The sequence below is a fragment of the Poecilia reticulata genome, chromosome 18, assembly GCF_904066995.2.
Source record: "Poecilia reticulata chromosome 18, P_reticulata-male-v2, whole genome shotgun sequence".
NCBI classification, from domain to species: Eukaryota; Metazoa; Chordata; class Actinopteri; order Cyprinodontiformes; family Poeciliidae; genus Poecilia; species Poecilia reticulata.
This window is the reverse complement of record NC_088847.1, coordinates 10,339,823-10,359,090: the sequence shown is the minus strand read 5'-3', so window position 1 is coordinate 10,359,090 and position 19,268 is coordinate 10,339,823. Positions and strand designations below refer to the sequence as shown.

Below are 19,268 nucleotides of genomic sequence, written 5' to 3'. Positions count from 1 at the left end.
AGTGAAGCAATATTAAGGATTTATTTATTTAAAACAAGCTCTCAAATTTTGTTTCATTTCAAGTGTAGTAAGATATTTGCACTAGAAACTAGACCAAAAATATGAATCAAGATGTAACGTTGTTCCTTATTGTGCTATAAAATGGAAAAAACATAAAACTGTCCCTCAAACTAGTTACTATCTAAAGCTTATTCTGTATTTTATCTCAAGCTCGAGTCTAAATGACATTTAAATATGGCAGTAAATGTTAGAGCTGGCAATAATTCTTTCTTTTCTGTTTCAAATAAAAGCATTTCGCACTTATTCGTTTAAAATTTCTGTGATATTATCGAAATAGAGGAAAAACAATGGTATTTTTTACTCAAGGCTGACTCCTCTATCTCCTTGTTTCCGAATTCATTTCCATTTAAACTGTCTAAACAGAGGATTCATCACTCTGTCTACATTTTCAAGGACTTGTAAATAACATGCAGACGCTAGAGCAAGTTTCCTTCAGCTCGTTTTATTTACTTAAAATTCTTTTTTTCGCTAACCTGAAGTCACAGTGATGCAGACAGACAAAGAGATAAACCAGAGTGACCGGAGAAGCAGTGGACTAGCTGACTGAGGTGGGGAAAAAAAAGACACACAATGATCAACCTAAACAGATAAATCTGGTCAGCTAAGGTGGTAAAATCCTCATTGCAAAAGACGAGAAAACTAGTACAGCGTTTTATTTATCGCAGATTGTTCTACGACAACTCTGCTTATCTATGTTACACACAATGTCCAACGTTCCTCGGAGCAAAGCCATCTGTATCTGTTTAATCCTTACACAGTCACAGGTGCTTCCCTGCAGTGTTCAATAGGTCATCACAAGGCAGCACAGAGACAAACAACAATAAATGCACTCAGGCTCAAAACATGCCTGGTTTCAGACAGTAGAAACTACAGAAACAGCACATGCATGTGGCAAACATGAAACCATGCATCTTCTTTCTGCTAAGCAAAAGTCGAAATAATTGCACCAACATGCAAACAAGAACTATACTACATAAAATGGATATAAAAGACATTTACATGTAAATGTTGAGTGAGGAGAGCATGGTGATCTCACCACAGCATGAACTTAAAGATGAAAGACTCTTTTGAACATTTCACTGCCCCAGTTGAGTTAATCTAAAATTGAAGATGTCACTTCAGCCAATAACGGCATCACTGACAAGCAGGCCTCGATCAGTTCAGATGCCTGGATTTTGTCTATTTAAAGTAAAATAAAAACAAATGATCTGTTTTACCACCAGCAGCACTCACTGGAGCATGCAGGATGTAAAGCTTTACAATGAAAACAAAAGCAATACCTGTACAACGTAATGTCTGAGCACTGTGAGAGTACTTCTCAAAGCTGAAATTTGTTTCTTTTGTTATTTTTCCTCAGCCAAACAATTTTGTTTATTAAAATTTTATCTTTGAAAACTGTTGTTTTTGTTTTTCTTGTATTTTCTGCTTTGCCTGCTACTTAAAAAAGCATTTGTCAAAGAGAGCTACACTTGTTTTAATATATTAATTTATTTTCCCCTCTAAAATGCCCTCTTTACCTTTTCACCTCTCCTGTTTTCTCTTTTATTCGCTCATTTACAATTTTCTTTCTGTTTTTTCCTTCTGACTCTTTGCAGGATGCAAAGTGACAAAGAGCAAAGGGAGCTTGGTGGGTGGCCACTCAGAGTCAGCTTCTCTCCTATTGGTCAACATCAAGATTCAAGCTTTAAGTTGTCCTTATTTATTTTATTTATTTGATGCAATATTTGTCACAGAAATGTATAGCAGATAACTAATTATTCTGGAAAAAGACTGAACATTAACAGAGGCAGGAGAAAGAAGGGATAGAGGCAGGAGAGAAGAAGGAGGCACCAAAATTATTAAATAGTTGTAGGAAAGAATCAACAAAATGCAAAGCAAACAGCTTAGTGGTGTCATCTCGGCAAACACAGAGATGATCTGGGCAATTTAACTACTTACGACTATTATTTGAACGAAGCTGTTACTATGGAGAGATGCAGCTGAGAAGACCGAGAACTGACAGAGAAAAGAGAGCCATAGATGCAGCTACAGTGACCATCAGGGAAGAAGATATAAAAAGGAACAGAAAAAAATGTCTTCACCTAAATGTGATAAGATATATAGTTAATCTGACAAGTGCTACTACGTATTCCTGAATAGTTTTCCATGCTTTTCCTTTAAGCTCGGAGTTATTTAGTGGAAGAGAAGAAGCAGAGAAAACCAAACAGGTAGAGAGACAAGAGAGAGCAGCTAGAATAGCAACTAGGAAGGAGAATGTGTGCATCCTCCTCATGTGAAGCATGTATTTCAAAAAGCGCCGTATAAAGCATTCTTTGTAGTAGGACTGCTGGTTACCATAAAGATATTACAAACTGAAAATTCATACCAGATAACAGGAAGCTAAAACTAATCCACCTGCAGAGTTTTGCCTACAGTTTTAGCATCAGCGTCATTGTGTTGTTCTGTCAGAAAATTGCCTCTTTTTGAATCTGTATACTCCAGTTAACAATTAATCAGTTAATCATTACTGTAAATTAGTTGACAATTATTTCAACAATCGATTAATCACAATTAATTTGATCACGATTAATTCGATTAATTGTTCTAGCCCTAATATGTTATATATATAAACAACTAGTTTTTCCTAAAACCAGTTGTGGCACAAAATTGAAGCAGTTTTAATATAGAAATGATCCAGATGTAACCAGTAGTGGCTTCTTTAGTGTACAGTGATCCCTCGCTATAACGCGGTTCACCTTTCGCGGTCTCGCTGCTTCGTGGAAATTTTTGTGCAGTTTTTTTTCACAGTGCATTGTGTACTGCGTGATGATTGGGCTAAACAGTCTCCGAGCTCCTTCTCTACCTGTGTGCCAATATCGTTACGGTATTTAAATATAAGTAATACAGATTGGCCATTCCATTCAGGAGATAAGAGCTGAAAACTTTTAATGCCTGCTGGAAAAAACTGTGGCCAGAGGCAGCGCAGGACCCGACCGGAGGCTCGGTTGATGAGATCCATCGCTCTGCCGTAGATACAGCTGTGAATCTCGTGGGGCAGGTTGGAGGAGATGCTTTAATGACACGACTCCGGATCACATTAAAGCCAGATTGATGAACACGCATAACCGCTGACCTGAAAACAGGTTTTGTTCTTTGGTTTCAATGTAGAGTATTTAATTATGCTGTATAATAATCGTAAAAACTACTTCGTGGATTTCACTTATCGCGAGTTATTTTCGGAGCCCAACCCCCGCGAATAACGAGGGATTACTGTACTCTATAGCACCTGGTTAACATGGCCTGCATCACTACAAAATGAACATTTGTTAAATGTGACTATAAAATAATATGCGGCTGATGGATTCTGAAAATAATTGTCATTAATTTAGATCTAATATTCTGCTATAAAGGAATAGATTTCAGAATATGATGAATAAAATAATCCCCTCTTTCTTGCTGAGAACAGAGCTTATTGATTGTTGAGCTTGTGATGCGAAGCCGAACACGCAGGGAGCATTTCACCAGTCTAGAGAAGAAGTGAAATGAGAAGCAGCAGAAAAAAAGGCAAATATCACACTAATAGTAAAGAAGCCGAACATGAAAAACGGAGATACCTCAGAAAACAGGTATTGATCCAAATTCACAATGGAAGCCTGCACAAAGCCGGACCAAGGTTCCTGACGTGACCTTAGGCTGGAGGGATTGCGGAAAGTCAGCAGGAACTTTCAAGAAAAGCACACAGGTTGGGTGGAGTGTGTCACTTATTTGAAGCTTTTATAACTTCTCAGATCTTAGAGCTTTTTTTTAAAACCTCCGTGAGCTCAGACTAAAGCAGCATTTTGCTGGGAACATTAAGAAAGTGAATCATCTTTTACTTTGTGCTTTTTCTGAACTTGTGGCATTACTGTCTTAGTCAACAGGCATGAAAGAGAAATAAATGGACTTTCTATGTGACTCCTAGACCTTGGGTTTACTTTAGGATGAAATATAAAATTACTCAACTGAGAAATCATAAAGTCTATTTATTTATTCACATTTAGTTTCTGGATGTGGTTCTAAATAATTCTCTTTAATTGATAGGTTTAATTGGTTGGTGCAATTTATAACTGATTTGTATAATTGCATAAATCACGGAACTTGCTGATGTAAGACATTTCAAGCAAACTAATCAAATTTGTTATTTGTTTAGAACTAAAAGATGCAACTACCAGCATGTTGTTTCTTTTTGGGGTTTTTTAGAAAACATATCTAGACTGACTAAAACACAGCTGGATGATAAGCTTTGGTTTTCCTCATGAAGATTTTACAAATTAAAAAGATTTTAAGAAGCACGCTTGAGAAAAAACAAACCTGCTAAATTGGCTTTGTGTTTGTTTGGGCCGATGACATCACAAAAGGCAGAAAAAGAGGAGTTCTGACATTATGTGTTTGAGCTGGATTTTTCTAAACTTTAATCTGTTTATAAACCTGTGAACCTTTTGTTTTTCATCTTCCCTGGTGTTTGACACTGAAATGCATATTCAAAAACCACTTCCATATGCCTTCCTGCTGACAAATTTTTCTTCAATGCAAGCAGTATTCTCAGGTACGGCTAGTATGTTTTGCTGCACCCACACATAAGGACTAATGAAGGATGGAATTAATTCAAAACACCATAAAGAGAAAGAAACAAAAAAAATAATACAAACGGACAAAGTAAATTAATAAATAAACCTGTTATCAGCTTCCTTTTACCTCATGTGATGTCACCAGATAAATGTGCTTGTGTGGAAGCTTGTTTGTGGGAATTAAGAATTTATCGCATTTAAATAATTTACAACAAAACAGCAAAAGAAATTTTAAAAAAGGTCAATAATGTGTTATTCTTTAGTAGCTATAGGCTACTTGATTTTTACGTAAACATTGGTACAGGCTTTAATTCACTAAGACGTATAACATCCAGGAGTGTAGATGGAAAAAGTCCAGTAAAGCTACATCTATACATAAACCCATCAACTAATGGAAAGTTTTCCTATGCGAGGTGGAAAATATTGAACAGTGAGAGCAGGGACAGCACGACAATAAACAATTTCTTGTTAATTGTCCTCCGGGTGCAAAGCTGGTTTCCACTTCTAATTTCTCCTTTTTGCAAGGGGTCCTAGTGGGTTTAATTTTTAAACATAGGCGTTTAAACGTTGAGGCGCAGAATGAACAAGCTATATCAATCATCGTGCCACAAGCTCCGGGCATCGAAGGAGACGATCACCATCCACCGACTAACGGCTCTCCGTGTACAACACAGAGTTACAGGACAAAATAAACATTCAAATTCCCCTCCGGAGGTCTCACTCCACCAAATCTGGGACACGCCAAATTGGGATTATTTTTTAGGGTAAAAATCACTCCGCCGCCAATCTCAGGCAAATGACACACATGTCCTCTGGAGGGGAGGAGAGGAGAGTGTCAGCTCGGATCCACGAATCCGCTCTTATTCAAACTGTCCTCAAACGAGTTAAGTGTCCCGTTTAAAAACAACACAAAAAACAACAACAAAAAACAAGCAACACCTTTAAATGATCCCCATCACGTCTCCCACCGGACCCTTCATCTACACCACATTAAGACGCGGTACTACAGCAGCCATGGAGGGCAGAGATGCTGTCATTACACAATGGGAGCGAACCCGTTACCCACCTTCATCTCGCGGCGGCGTTCACATATAACGGCCGTGTGGCGGTGATTCCTCCCGCCGGTGCTGGACGTCCGTCCCCGCTCCTCCGCTCCGCTCTGTCTCCGGCTGGCTTTACACGGCAGGGAAGCCTCGGGTGCTCCCCCTCGCGCTCTGCCTCATGGGTGTCCGGGCTCGGGGAGCTGTCTGGTTATTTGTTCGGGTGCCTCGGCTCTGACTCCTCGCAGCGGTTGCCTCCCTCTGACTGGGGTGTGTGTGGATGTCCCTCCGTCGTAAAGTAGCCAATGCGCGCGCGCTGGTGCTTATGACGCATGGTCGTGTTCAGTTGGCACGCGCGCTTACACGTTCATAATGATACAGAGGTAGAAAAAGCGCATTAATACGTGAGGGAAAGCGAGGGAATATTAATCTAGTCGGAGGGGTAAAGTGTTAAAACCGAGCAGAAGTAGAAAGAAAGTGCTCAAATCTCTACTCAGGTTATAATTAAAGGATGTTTATTTAAAATATGGCCCGAGTGTCACTTGTGTCTCTTGGACAATCGCTGCTTTCCAGTAGCCGCATTATTATTATTCCATTTTTTTGCATAGTTGGCTGTGTTATTGTAAATGGTACGTTTGGTTTGTGTGTGAAGTGAATTTTATTTGTTCATTTGTCTAATTCTTTTATGTTTAATGTAGTTTTAAAAACATTACTATGCACATGCTTCTGTATTTAGAAAAAAGCAGGGTACACCTTGGACCACAGGACAACACAGAACAAACAACCATGCACATACACACTCACTGGATATCGTACCCAAAAATTATATTCAATAGGATGCCTGTACTTCGATATATTTTTATCTATTAAAAAAAAAGTAGTTAACTCAAAAAAAAATTACTCAAGTAAAAGTATAAAGATGCATAATTACAAAATAACACAGTTAGGCAGAATACACACCTTTCCTCAACATAAAGATACTAAATCAAGACTTAATGTAGTGTATATGTCAGATCGGGGTAAAGTACTTTCAGTGACAATATCTACTGTTTACTGTATATTCACTTGACCTCCACAAAGCCCAGCAGGCTCAGCAGATAGAAAGTAACATTAACATTTACCACACAGCTTGTGTACATACAAGACGTCTCACTTTAACATAAACGGTAGATGTGTTTCTGCTGCATTTTCTGATTAAAACATCCATCCATGATCTTACACGCTTGTCCCTAGTGAGGTTAGGGGGTTTCTGGTCCTACCTTCAGCAATCAACGAGCAAGACGGGGGGTACACCCTGGACAGGTCGCCAGTCCATCGCAGGGCAACACAGAGACGCACAGGACAAAGAATCATGCAAACACAAATCAACACCTAAGGAGAATTTAGAGAGACTAAGGTTTTACTTTTTTTGAGTTTTATAGAGTCATATGCCATATCTGTAAATCTTGATTCAGTTTAAGGAAATTCTAATCAAAAGGCTTTTAGTGTGCCCCATTTGACAAATGGCACAAACTGGCCCTTTGAGGTCAGTTTTCTTCAAAATATGGCAAATGTTTCAATTGGTTTTGCCGCCTTCTCTGCACTGGAAAATGTTTGGTGTGGACATACATAAGCACAGAGAGATATTTAGGAAATGATATGTGAGTGATTCCTGGCAATGCTTGTTGCTGTAGTTAATCTCTGAAGGTTGAGCAGACAGGAAATGCCGCGTTGTTGCACAGATATTATATTTGGTTCAGAGGAGCTGGAGGACTTTGTTGCCCCTGTGGTGCAGGCAGTTAAGGGATTTTCTCTGCAAAGACAAACGCTCCGATTTTAAATCTCTTCCTGCCTAAACAACATGGCTTATTCCTACACGTGTTGTACTTGTGCTAACTTGGATTGTAAAACACTAATAGTACTTGACAAACCTTCTCGCACACCAATCACTGCTGTTTGGAGATACATTTACATACAACAGTTCAAATATTTATACTAATGCATCAGTACATGAGCCGATCGGTTGGCAGTTGTGTGGAAACTAAAAAAATGTTAAGATCTACAAGAACCCCGGCGCTGCAAAACGTGTAACAAGACATTTCATTTCACTCAACACTAAAACAGACGATTAAAGCTCAAAACATGTCAACAGTTCAATCAAAGCATTTCTGAAAAATGTAGGACAGTGTTTTATGTGTGTGTGTGTGTGTGTGTGTTTCTGAAGCATATTTCTCGCAGGGCTTTGGGAATGCTTCCAGGAAAGCGGTAGGATCATATATTCTGCATGCCGCCCTTGTTTTCACAGCATACACAATAAATATTAGAAATACTGTTTATTAGAAGCCAGAGACTCCGTCGTAAACTAATGATTTAATATTCAGTTAGGAAAGTCTTTAGATCTACTCGCTTGTCCTCTGAACAGTAGAGAAGTGAAAGCCGAAGCTTGTTTAATTGTGAAGACTAATATTTAAATCTGAAGCAAAATGGGGTGTTTTGTAATTCACAAGCCCTGAAGGCAAACCTGAGAATGAGGCCTCCATGCATTATTCGTACCCTTTGTGTAGTAAAAGAGTGCTTGGGATAGCTGAAGATAGCCAATCAACCAGGCACCAACCCTGTTCTTACCCCATTATTCTTAACCTAACTGAGAAAAATGGCTGCACATGTTCAGGATTAAATAGGTGGGTTAAAAAGTTTGTCTGATACTTATAACAAATATTGATCAAAGCAGGCTAATAATAAAGACAAAACTTGGTTCAACATATTCACTGATAAGGTTGAAGACAAATTTAACCCCAGGGTTTCCCACAGTTCATTATAAGCCTGGCGGGTCACCAGGCTTTACTTGTGTCCCCACCAGGCTAAGCATTGCCCATTTATTTAAGTCTTTTTTATATGTTTTTTCAAACTTTAGAGTTGGTGTTCAGGTATTAATCTTCTAATCTTTCAATAATACATAATTATCAAGTGATATTTTCAAAATTTTTGTCAGCTTTAAAGATTTTTTTAACTCAAAATCACCAGGCTTATTAAGTTTTCGAGGGGAAAACCCTGTAACACTTTATTGGTAGAAACAAAAATGGAAAAAAAACATGCATATTTTTCCTTTCCATGAACAATTATGTGTGACTTTGCATTTATCTACCTCACAAAACCCCAATAAAACACATGGAAGTTTGTGGTTGTGGTTGTGAATCTGAAAATCAATATCAGAACGTTTTTTTTTCTACTTTTCCTGTAGAGTTTTCAAAAATACCTGCATTGCTTTTTAAAATTGCATCCAATAAGAATCCCACAAGTCTATAAAAACTGCAGTACTAATTTACTCTTCCTCTTAATGCCTTCCTTCCTGGTAGTCCCGCAGAGATTGAACCCCGGAGGATGATTTCTTTTCATCACGCTTTCCTTCACTCATTGCCTTTATTTTTTTTTTACCATGATGAACATTTTTTAAACTACCAGGTATAGTTTGGTTCCTCCAGTGTCCTGCTGATGTGCAAACATGCCAGAAAGATTGAGGAATGATGTGTGCTGCAATGATTTATTGAGCTGTTGTGTTCAGAGCTCCACGCCAATGCTGCAGCGTTATTGGCTCCTCTGTATGGGTTATTATTCTTGGGAAGAACATTAGTCTTTTATGAGGCTGCACTGTCTTTTCTTCCTATTGATCCTCTCTGTGATGAAGTGTAGAGTTTGTCCACTGTTTGTTAAACACCCTGCTTCTATTACCATATTACACTTATGATTTTTTTCAGGTTGTTTGTTGGTCAGCAATAATGCACAACACCTCTTTGCTAAATGGACAAATTTAGCTGAATGGGCCGGTTTTTGATCGATTGGGGGATTTATTATCTGATTTGATGAAAGAGATTTATTATCGGCAAGACTAGGCAATATATTAGAATATTGGGTTTCATGAGAGTTGCCCTGCGACAGACTGGCGACCTGTCCATGTGACCCTGCCTCTCGCCCGGAACGTTAGCTGGACATAGGCACCAGCAACCCTCCCGACCCCACTAAGGGACAAGGGCGCAAGAAAATGGATGGATGGATGGATGGATGGATGGATGGATGGATGGATGGATGGATGGATGGATGGATGGATGGATGGATGGATGGATGGATGGATGGATGGATGGATGGATGGATGGATGGATGGATGGATGGATGGATGGATGGTTTCATGAGAATGGACTGTGAAGGGGTGTCAAACTCTTTTTCATTTTGAGCCATTTCAAGATAATAAATGTTCTCCAAACCTTAAAAATATGAATAAATACTCGATGAGTACTTCTTAACGGCCCTGTTTTCCTACGGTCAAAAAAAGTGCCATTCTGGAATTGTTTTTTGTGTGTGGTCTGTAATAGATCTCAAACTACTAAGGCAGCGGGCAATTCCAAGTGCCATTTTTGTCATGGTGAGTGTGCTAGAGGACAAACCAAAATGCAGAGAGGAGCTGGGAGCATGGCTCATGTTGTAGTTTTAACATAAAAAATGATGAGGAAAATTTACAAAAATGTACAATAATCTAACACGAACAGAAAAACCCAACAATGAGAACCAGGGGTACATGGGATGAGGAGAAGTAACAGGAGTGTATGAGAGGAACCGGCAAGGAGTGTCTGAGAATGAAGTGCTTAATTACTGAGGAGATTGAAAGCTGAACAAATGACCTGGACTGATGATATAATGGGTTGCAGGTGTGAGTGGAGTGAGCAGGAGGCAGACTGAGGAGAGGGGGAGAGAAAGTGACAACACTTGAGAAACATGATAAAACTGGAGTAACAAAGAACAACAATAAACAAGAAATAATCATACTGTAACTAGAAACACTAAAAACTGAAGTATAGGAAAACTGGAACAAGACCAAGGTGAGAAACTAACACAAAATAATAATGAAACTAGAAACAAATGAAAAACCAAAACAGCTCAACAACCCAGGATTCTAAAACTTTAATACTTCAGCACCCCTGGCCCTCCAAATGTCTGTGCACGCCACTGCTTCTTAAAGTTAAATAATATTGAACAGCTGAAGTAATTTGAAGTAATTTGCCAGAATGCAGACAAAAACTGCTTTGATTTGATTGATAAAATATTACTTAAGCACACAACTGTCATCTTAAGGGTTGCAAGGCAACAAAACTCTTTGAAAGGGATTCTGTCTCCTGTGCAGAGGTGGGGGTGTGCTGTGCTGATGCCGGAAGCGTCCCCTGACACGGTTCACTTCATCTTCCATTCGAGCCATCCCAGTGCAATCAGCAGGCATGAAGAGCGCTCTGACTGGGCGGGGACATTACTTTGACCTCTGCAGGGACCCTATGCTGCCAGCCGGCCCCAACGCCCCTGCCCTCTGGAGCTGAATAATTCAGTGTCATGAGGTCTGTGGGGGCTGCTGTCAGTAAAACAGGAGAGAGGTCAGCTGATCTAGCTGTAACCACTTTCCTATACAGTAGTGATTTGCTAAGAACTAAAATATTTGCACCCTGCTAAAGATGTGCAGAAGATAAAAAGATGTTTTATTGCAGAAGCATAATCTCACACTGAAAACTTTACAAACTCAAATCCCATTTGCCAAAAGGGAAGCAATTAGCCTTTTATAACGTTTGACAAGGTTGGAGCACAGAGATTGCAGGCCGCCTCGCTCTTACATGCCATTTTAGATCTACAAACAACTTCTCTATAGGATTGATTTGAATGTTTAAAGATGGCCACACCCAAGCATCTTTGCTGTTCTTGACTAATTTGGCAATTTGAATCAAGTCATTTTCCATTCAGATGACCCATTGGAAATAAATATTTTACATCCTGGTTGATGCCTCTAGATGTGGCTTCAACATTTCCAGACAATGCTCTTTCCTTATCACGACATCAATTTACTAAAGGGACAGCATTGGGGAAAATTGACTTTTTTGAGCTTTACGTCATGTTATAATGTTATTCCCTGAACTACTGCTTTCATGGATGTTTGAGAAATCCCTGAATTTCCTGTGGCAACCGTTCAGCTGTGCAAAACACCTTTGCTCCTCCTCAGGGCTGCAGTTTCTGAGCTTACACCTCGCAGAGCAGGCCTCACCCATGACTCCTTTATGCTTTCGCATCCACCTGAATAATGTGTAGTTGCTCCACTGCTTATAAAGTATATGAAAGTGAATCGTCTTACCTTGTAAAAAGCGTTTGGCGCAGATCCCGAGGGCTGCCAGTCATTATGATTGACGGCTGCTATCCATCGCCGCCGTAACTTTCCGCCTTAAAAGTTATACAATAAAATTACAAGTTTGGTTTCAATCCTTGCCTGTTTACATCCGACAGCGCAGAGCCCTATGGCCATTTTTAAAGTGAAACTAACTAAATAAAAGCGATGTTAGGCTGCCAGATATCTGTTTTTTGACTAGTTTTAAAGGAGCGCATTGGTTGTTTTGACGTCAGTCGTGATGGCGGAGGTCTGAAGAGCGTGACGTCACGTGCAAAGAGTCAATATAAGTGCAAAGATATAAAGTAGTAAGCTTATAAAAAGATTTCCAAATGAAGATTGTCTGAAATTCACATATTTAATTTTTTCTTTTTTCTCATGAAAAGTATGAGTAAGCGAAATCCATCTCCGGCTACACACAGAAATATTGAATAGGCTGCTGATTTAAATGGGATGTCCCCAGAGAGAGCAGGCAGACAACACTCCTTCTCTCCTGAGTACTTGATTAACTCTGTCTTGTTCCGGATGTGCTTTAGCATATGTATGATCTATTAGATTTGATTATTTGAGCCATTCGCTTTGGGGCCTGGTGGGTCTCAGCGCACGGATCTCCTCCTTGAAGGAAACCGCGTCTTTCTCGCTCTAAAAATAAAATGTGGTCAACTTTGCTGCTCCGCTCGGTGATTGAAACAGGAGTTGTGGCGTCCTCCCTGAGCATTTAAGACGGGTTTACGGCAGACCCCAGGTCAGCTCTGCTGCTCCGTCGCAGCAGAGGTTGGAATATAGTGGCTCGTTTATTAGTACAGATAAAACCTCCACTGTTCTGAGCACATCTGTCATCGCAGCCTGTCAGCACTTCTCGACTTGTCCCCCAATACACACACACACACGCAAGTTCTCACACTCCTCATTACCAACTTGTATTTTTTTCCCTTTCTCATTTGTATTCTTTTTTCCCCCACTTCCTCCATCTACCCCAACTCAAATTTTGTCCCCAATCCACCCGAATATCTTCCCTTTTTCTCCTCTTTCGTTCCCCCTTTGGCTCCCTTCTTGGAGCTAAGTGCAGTGATTAGGTTTCACTTTCCAGCATTTTTTTTTGAGTGTGAATGTGTGCATTTGCAGGTAAAATCCCTTCCCTGTTCCCTCTGAACAGAGATCAGTGTAGACTATCTAGTCGAGGACAGACGTTTTTGTTCGTTTCCTATTTGCTGAATAGAGTGAGAGTGAAATGTGGCTCTTGTGCGTTTTGCGCCTATCCCACGGCAAGCTCAGGCCTCTCAGGATGGGAGGTCAAGGGTCAAAGCCAATGAGCCATCAGATACAGAGGAGGCTGTGTTCTGACTGAGCAGCTGCTCCACGTTCCTCGGTGTAAAACATCCACCTCTAGGTGTTGTTTGGACGTGGCGGCATTCCTGCGCCGACGTAAACGCTACGTGACGAAGCCCCCCGTTTATAAAACAGTTTGACTGAAATGGGATCGAAAGCGGTGTTTTAATCTGCAGATCAACGTAGTGATAGCGTGCATTATGAGATTGAACTATAGGACACTCAGTAAAGCAATCATCATTACTCTGCGTATATCTGCCCCTCTCAAGCTCACTTCCTGAGAGGCTTAAGCTGCTGTGCTTTCAACGGTTGTATGAAATGATTTCTCCTCTTTAAAGTTTACTTGTGTTTTTTGGGGGGAGGGTGTTTGACACCTAATTGTTTCAGATCTTCAAAACCAATTTTAATGTTAGATGAAGATAACTGAAATAAGAACATATTTTAACAAACAAGAAATCGATCCAAAGGTAAGTGACTAAATCCAATGACTGATTGTGCCACCTTTCGAATCGAGTATTCCCGTCAGCTGCCAGTTTTCACTGCCAAAGCTGGCATGTTTTAATTCAGCCCTATTGCAGGATTTTCGAGCAACTTAATCAGATTTAAGTCCAGACTTTGACTTGGCCACTCCTTTGACTCGTACAGATGCAGACTTCCTGGTCTAACCCCCCATCATTTTGCTTGTGCTAGGTTTAAGATTACACCAAGTCACCTCGACCCAAAGAAGCAAAGCATGACCACCTGGATGTGTTGGTGTTGCGCTCTTGAAAGTACAAGCAAAAGCGAAAGTGCTCCAAACTTTGAGAATACAGTTTAAAAATGTTCTTACTATAAATATACACGCCAAGAAAAAGTAACAGCTAGTAATCTTAGTGGAGCTGCACTGCTCTGGAAACTCTGGAGCACATTTTAAAGTAGCAAAGATTAAGCTTTAAAAGTCTACTTGTTTTGCCATAAACCATTTTTTACAACAAATTAAATAATTGTGTCAAAAATGAAAACATTATGTATTCATTCACCTTCTCCATTTCCAGCTGCTGCAATGCATTTTGGGAAACAGCGATGGCCAATCCACAATGTCGCATAATAATCCTTACATATTACTTCAAATGAACTAAAGTCAATGTTGTAACTTCACAATACACCCAAAGGTTTACTGAATTAGTGAAACTCTGACCAAAATTGAGTTATATCCACTCATCTTTTTCAGTTATATACGGAAGAGGATTAGGGCCACTGGAAAAAAAAAAAAAAAGTCAGGTTTTTTTTTTTTTCAGTAGCTCAGATTTTTTTTTCTCCGAATTCAGAGGGGAAAAAGTAAAAAAAAAAAAAAAAAAAAAATGAGTGGCCCATTTTTTTTTTTTTTTTAAAAAAAAAAGGAAAAAAAAAAAAAAAAAAAAAAAATTGTGACCCAGACGAGCAACCAGCTTCAGAACCACAGATGTGAGTTGTGGCGGACAGCTAACTGACGTTCTGGAGAAAGATGTCTGATTTAAGTGACTTTTTACGTGCCAGAGGAGTCCCCGAAGCTTCCATTGCACTAATGGAAGAACAAAAGGTGAGTAAATCAAATGAGATAGTTTGGTCTCTAAATACAACGGTTATGGCTAGTTGTTAGCATGTTTGTTAGCTTGCGCGGTTATAGGAATAAGCATGATTTGCAATGATAAATCACAAAGCTGAATAAAGGATGGAACAGCTGTTGATTGCTGGAATTGTCCCGTAAGTGTTTGGTGCGTTTATTTTATTGTTTTTCTGTTTGAATGTTTTATAATGAAACTAAGGTTAGCTGTGTCAGCCACCTTCTAAATAAGATGTCTGCTGTTTGTGCAACCTTTAGTTCAGTGGAGGACAGAAACGTTTATATATGCAAATATTTAAAAGGAAAATGTATGACTTGCATCGATCTGGTGCAAGTCATACAGCCACCGATCTGCGGCTGGCTGTAGATCTGATCGTAAGATCCCTTCACCATATTTGCCAACACCAAAGTGCATATATTATTTTGTCTTACCGTATGTTTGTGTTACGGAGTTTAAAAAAGTTACATTATGAAAACCACGAAATAATTTTCCTGCATTTTGTGATGTGTCAGCTCTGGACTGAAATTACATCTCACTCCCTGAGCTTCACTATCAGTACATTTATTGCACAGGTGTGGCAATGGTAGGCTTCATTTAACAAAACCAAACTTAATGTGATGTTTAATGTTTCTAATAAAAATGAACTGTTAACAATATTTCCTTGTGTGTTTTTATGCATGACACCTTTTACCTTAAAGATACTGTATATTTCCAAATCTGTTTTTATACTTGCATGCTAATCAATCCAGTCCTTCCTCTTTTTCATTAAAATAGAGGATTGAACATTTTTCTGCTGCTATTACTGTAATTCTCCCCAAAACAGTAAATCGCTTTATGCAGGGACCTAAGGATACAATCTTAAGGGTAACTTTAACATCGATTTGCAGTGTAAATAATTGTCCTTTCTCATCTGTTTGTGTGCAGATTGACTGTGATGTCGCAGCAAAGCTGGAAAATTATGGAGACGGAATTGCTGTTTTCAACTTCTGCTGAAGCAAAAAACTGTCCAAAAAAGGAAAAAAAGGCCTTCTGCTAAAGACTGTTCCCTTCTTAAAGTGAAAGAAGCTATAAAATGTCAGATTTGGATGACATCATTACGCTTTACTTCAGACTGTCTTTAAGTAACAAAGAAATCCTTCACATTTTAGCGCACAGTCATCATACTATATTAAGTAATCGAACTCTAAAAAGAATTTGCAGAAGACTTGGGCTGTTTAGAAGAAAGAATCAGTCTGACCTCGAAGAAGTGCTGGCCTTTGTCCAACAACAAATAATGACTAATGGACAAATGCAAGGTTATCGGTGGCTACATCTTCGTGCGGTTCAACGTGGATTTGTGGTGTCACAAGACACTGTGAGACATTTAATCAAATTGTTTGACCCAGAAGGTGTGGAACTGAGACGAGCACGACGGTTGAGAAGACGTCAGTACAATTGTAGAGGACCAAATGCGCTCTGGCACATGGATGGCTATGATAAACTAAAACCTTATGGTATTGCTATCAGTGGTTGTATAGATGGTTTTAGCCGACATGTTTTATGGATGGAGGCTTATACCACAAACAATGACTCCAAACTGATTGCAAGTTATTATTTGAAAACAGTTTTATGCGTCAACGGATGTCCAGAGAGGATACGTGCTGACAGAGGCACAGAAAACATTTGTGTTGAACAAATGCAGATATTTCTGCGGCGAAACCACACAGACAGTTTTGCAGGGGACAAAAGTTTCCTTTATGGAAGAAGTACATCCAACCAGCGCATAGAAGGCTGGTGGTCAATCCTCCGCAAACAGAGTGCACAGTTTTGGATGAACTTATTTCAAACCTTTCTGGATGATGGTCACTTTACAGGAGACTTTTTGGATAAAAGCCTTATCCAATTCTGCTTTCTTAATCTTATTCAGGTAAAAGTGTTTACTGGTTCACTATAATGTCTCTGTTTTAAAAAGTATTAAAGGCAAATCTGGTATGTTTACCAGAAATAATAAAAGCTTTTATATATTTTACCAGTTTACATAACAGCACCTTCTCAGCACATAAGCATTAAGCACATCAGTTTTTATGTAAAATAGTTGAAATTACTTGGGAATCTGTTCCCCTACACTTCCTTGGGTATAGTTTCAGAAATAAGTTTTATCCATTAATTAATAATTTTACAATAGATTGGGGAATCATTTCACACAGAATAAAATGTTTTGGAATTGCCATTTTGTTCTTGTTGCTTGGTTTTAATTAGAGGTCATTTTCTATATCTGCTGATTAATATAAGCCTCATCTTTAGCAAAAGCTACTATTACATATTTAGCTTCATACATTTATACTCTGATGATTTTATGTAGGATGACCTGGATGATGTTGTGAACACATGGAACTCGCACAAAATCCGGGCAAGTGGAGGTGCAGTATCGGGTCGACCAGTGGTGATGTACTCATTTCCAGAGCTGCACAGGGCTGAGGATGGACTCAAACCTGTTTCTATGGAGGAGGTCGCTGTGTGTATGGAAGAGTGTACACCAAAAGGCCAATATCCCTGTGATGAAACAGTCTTTGAACTTTGTTGTCTGCTTATGGTAGAAAACAACTGGGAGCCCCCAAGAGATCCGCTTATTGCTGCTGATTTGTATATAAAGTTAAGAGAAGAAATACTTCAAAGTATTTAGCAACTTTCAGTGTGCATAAAGATAATTAAAAAAGTGTTGCTGTTTATCTCAGTCCTGCCATTGGATAGTTTTTGTAATGTCTGATAGGTGCCCTCTGCACTGCATTTAAAGACATTTTGTGAGCAAGAAAACATATTTTTGATGTCATTCTTCTAGAACATGAAAGTTTATTGCTGTTATAATTTAATTGTAGAGTTCTGATATGACCTAACATTAGTTTTCAAGGTGTTACTGTGCTGATAAAAGAAAAACATACAGTTTGGATGGCATGCTTTTTTATTTTTAAATGAATATGCTACTTCATGAAAAATGTATTTTTCTTCAAATGCAATGCTGTTCTGTTAAAGATATTGACGATGTATGAGATGTGATCAAAATGGCAGCACAGCAAAAAGGATGTCATAAATTTATAAACCTGCTTTCTGTGAAATACAAATGAACTTCATTGTTTTGTTCACCAAGTGTTGCATAGTACAGTTGATAACAGATACTTAGGAATTCTTGATAAAAAGTAATTCAATTTTTTTCTCCCTGTGAAGTTAGATAAGCCAGTAATGAGAGCAAGGAAGCTACACAGCACAGGTCACCAGGCTGGGACTCGAACCTATGATGTCCACGTGCAGGACTGAGGCCTCCATACATGGGTTGTGCTTTTGCACCACACCACCAGAACTTTTCTTGTTTTAAGTTAGTTATAAATAAAAAAGTTGTATTTGCTAAATTCCAAAAAAACATGAGAACATTTTTTTTTAGAGTTTTTATAACTTTCTTCAAATTCAGCAGTTTATCTACTTTTGGTTATTAGACCTGTTCAAATGAAAAACTAGCTTAATTTAGATTGAAAACCATAACAGAAAAGTATTGGGTAAAGTAACATTTTATTAGCAAAATATTACAAAAAACATTTGTTTTGCTACTCCAAATAACATGGCCATTAGAATGACCTAACTTTTAAAACAAACTTTGAGATTGAATATAACCTTGTATGCACCAGTAAGTTAGTATAAAAGATCATGAACACTGTTGCTTTTGTGGTATCAAAAATAACATGTCATCTCAGATGCAAAGATGGAACAAGTACTAATTTTTAATAAAATACCAAAAATCTGTAACTTGTCGACAACAAGGACATTGGTGCAGGTGTTAGATCAATTGCTCATTTGTGAACATGACAATTTAGCTTGAATTTGATCAAATAACCTCAGCTTTTGCACTGCATTCTATAGTTTCTATTTATAACATTAGGAACAAATGGATTTCTTTAAAAGCTGTGTGAAACAATCACACAGCTTGATTGATGACAGGTGAACAGCACATTTGCTTAGTGACAAGAACATTTATAAAACTAAGGGAAATGTTGAAGAATGTTTTCTATAACTTTCTATTGTACATTTGGATTCAACAGCAAATACAAAAGATTAACACCTGAACGATCCTTAACAGATGTGTGTTGAAAATAAAAATGAAAAACAAAACATTTTCAGACATAAGAAATTCAAAATGAACTGACCCATATTAACCATTTGCAAGTGTTGAAACATTGTGTAAGAGTTTCACTATAAATCAGTTTCTTGTATTATTCCACATCTATTCTAGACCCAATTACTAAATAACAAATAAATGTATAAGTCTTACTCCTTACCAAAAGAATTTGTGATTTAACTAAACTGTCACTTAATATGTGTTCTACTAAAGAAAGCTTAAAAGCTAGTTTTATTATAACTTTATATGTCTCTAACAATATTTTTCTTGTTACCATTGAATGTTTCTATCCAGCAGCTGGAGATGTGAGATCAAGTCAAGATGCTTTTGGATGTAATAAACAGTTATTCATTTGTT

General features: G+C 38.5%; 1 protein-coding gene and 1 long non-coding RNA gene across 3 annotated transcripts in view; one reads left to right on the top strand and one right to left on the bottom strand.

The window, feature by feature from the left end:
* The window catches only part of gal3st3 (galactose-3-O-sulfotransferase 3), a 44,004-nt gene extending 38,006 nt beyond the window's left edge, over window positions 1–5,998 (bottom strand). Inside the window, exon 1 of one of the 2 annotated variants that reach the window (XM_008427911.3) lies at window positions 5,713–5,998. Coding sequence is in view for 1 of the 2 variants with exons in the window: in XM_008427910.3 (XP_008426132.1) it covers window positions 5,713–5,718 (6 nt within the window). In the remaining variant the exon portion in view is untranslated. The remainder of the gene's footprint in view (window positions 1–5,712) is intronic. The other variant, XM_008427910.3, reaches the window with a different exon arrangement.
* An 8,639-nt stretch (window positions 5,999–14,637) lies between these two features.
* On the top strand, window positions 14,638–19,268 carry LOC145548726 (uncharacterized). Its single transcript, XR_014084732.1, has 2 exons — window positions 14,638–16,673; window positions 17,109–19,268. It is a non-coding gene; the product is annotated as an uncharacterized LOC145548726 (long non-coding RNA).